General features: G+C 39.2%; 1 protein-coding gene across 1 annotated transcript in view; it reads left to right on the top strand.

The window, feature by feature from the left end:
- The window catches only part of LOC106875432 (coiled-coil domain-containing protein 81), a 75,378-nt gene that overhangs the window by 54,950 nt on the left and 17,928 nt on the right, over positions 1-2,500 (top strand). Inside the window, exon 8 of the mRNA XM_052973280.2 lies at positions 33-255. Coding sequence (XP_052829240.1) covers positions 33-255 — 223 coding nt within the window. The remainder of the gene's footprint in view (positions 1-32; positions 256-2,500) is intronic.

A 2,500-nucleotide genomic window follows, 5' to 3' on the forward strand; every position in this document is an offset into this window, starting at 1 on the left:
CGCTCGATGAATAAATGTTACGTGAATTTTAGATCTTCCTATCGGCAAAGTCACACAGCACGGGAGCCAGTTGTTCAAGCTTGTTGTGATCACCATGGTAGTGGACAGGAGATATGCTATTTGTGTCACCAGCGTGAACAACGGAATGTCTACATGCCATTTACAGAAGAGAAAGCTCGCAGAGATAAAGAAGAAGATCTGTTGCTTCGGAAATATTCTGAAATGAAGAACACAGAACATCTTTTGCAGGAAAAGGTAGTAACTAACAATAAACATTTTAAATATCTAAATGCTCAAGGTGAGTTGTTAATAAGATTACCCTGTTTTATCATTATGCATACATTTAGAAGGCGGCGAGCTGGCAGAGTCGTTAGCACGCTGGACGAAATGCCAAGCGGTATTTCGTTTGCTGCTATGTTCTGAGTTCAAATTTCACCGAGGTCAACTTTACTTTTCATCCTTTCGGAGTCGATAAATTAAGTACCAGTTGCGTACTGGGGTTGATCTAATCGACTGGCCTCCTGCCACCAAATTTCAGGCCTTGTGCATATAGTAGAAAGGATTATGCATACATTTAGAGAGGAGGTGCAATGGCTTAGTGGTTAGGGCAGCGGACTCGCGGTCATAGGATCGCGGTTTCGATTCCCAGACCGGGCGTTGTGAGTGTTTATTGAGCGAAAACACCTAAAAGCTCCACGAGGCCCTGGCAGGGGATGGTGGCGAACCCTGCTATACTCTCTCACCACAACTTTCTCTCACTCTTACTTCTGTTGTACCTGTAATTCAAAGGGTCAACCTTGTCACACTGTGTGTCACGCTGAATATCCCGAGAACTACGTTAAGGGTACACATGTCTGTGGAGTGCTCAGCCACTTGCACGTTAATTTCACGAACAGGCTGTTCCGTTGATTGGATCAACTGGAACCCTCGTCGTCGTAACCGACGGAGTGCCAACAACAATTAGAGATGAAGATAACGGTAACTTGGCAGTATCAGTAGTGCTGAGTTAAAGAACGTGTAGTATTCAGTTATGTTACTTTATGTTCTAAGTTCAAATCCTTCCAATGCTGACTTTGCCTTTCCTGCTTTCAAATTTGATAAAATAAGTATTTGTCAAATACTGTGGTGGATGTAATCGACTGTACCCTTCCTCACGAATAAAGGACTTGTAACAGTGTAAGAACTTAGTATTTACATTTACACCAGTTTTTGGTTAGTTTGAACTTGCATCATGACCAGTATTTGTTTTAAATTTCTAAATTTGTATACAGTACCAGAGTGAACTCTTTATTTCCGAACTAAGAATAATGAATGTATTTATTTATTAAGCCCAGGGGTGCCCAATGAAGTGATGAACGTTACTCCTCCTAAGTGAGGGCAAGATCAAGACTAAGAAGTGTTGGAAATTTTAGTTTTATGTTTGTCTCAGCAGTATCTTTAATCTTTTACTTGTTTTGGTCATTTGACTGCGACCATGCTGGGGCACCACGTCGAAGAATTTTAGTTGAATGAATCGACCCCAGTACTTAGTTTGTGTTAAATCTGATACTTATCCTATCAGTCTCTTTTGGCGAACTGCTAAGTTGTGGGGATGTAAACATACCAACATTGGTGGAGGACAACACAAATACAAAACACTCATACACACACAGACACACATACATTGAGCTTCTTTCAGTTTCTGCCTACCAAATCTACTCACAAGGTTTTGGTCATTCCTAGGCTAAAGTAGAAGACACCTGCTCTAGGTGCTATGCACTGGGACTGAACTAAGAACAATGTGGCTGGAAAGCAAGTTTCTTACCAGACAGTCAGGCCCATGACTATGATATATTAATTGACATAATCTAATGACATTCTAACTTAAGAGGCTGGGGTCAAGGGGTCACTTATCATTTTCAGTTACTTTAATATTAAATACTAAACATTGACCTTTACAAGACAGACGTTGCCAAATACACATCCTATATGACCTCAAAATTCCTCTGGAATGGATTATTTTTCAAATTTTCTCAGGGAGTGGGCACCTCGTTGTGGGGTTCTACTGAGTTCAACTATGTCATATTATGGGGGTTTGGTCATTTTAATTTCCATTGAAGTTGAGCTTCATAGTTTGTAACATACAAATAGAGACCTCAAAAATCACAGCTTATAACAATGATGGGCAATCATTTATGAGAAGCAGGCGACATGAAGCATGGATCATCAGGTAAGTCATGTTACTAAAAAATTCAAGATAATTTTTCATTGACATGCTTTCCAGGAACACCTGGAAATTACAGTTAGTCTGTGGTTAGCTTATGATCTTCTTGCAAAGATGTGAATTTATGTATAATTTTAGTTACCCAGGAACACAATTTTGGCTTACACCTTAGAACCTATCTACGAACATACATTCGCTTTTATATATTAAAATATTATGGATATCTGATTTAATAGTTGTACATATAAATTACATTGGCATATGTGATTTTCAAGCCAAATGTTAATCAATTTTTTT

Source organism: Octopus bimaculoides, chromosome 15 (assembly GCF_046866305.1).
Source record: "Octopus bimaculoides isolate indiv1 chromosome 15, ASM4686630v1, whole genome shotgun sequence".
In the NCBI taxonomy this organism is placed as follows: Eukaryota; Metazoa; Mollusca; class Cephalopoda; order Octopoda; family Octopodidae; genus Octopus; species Octopus bimaculoides.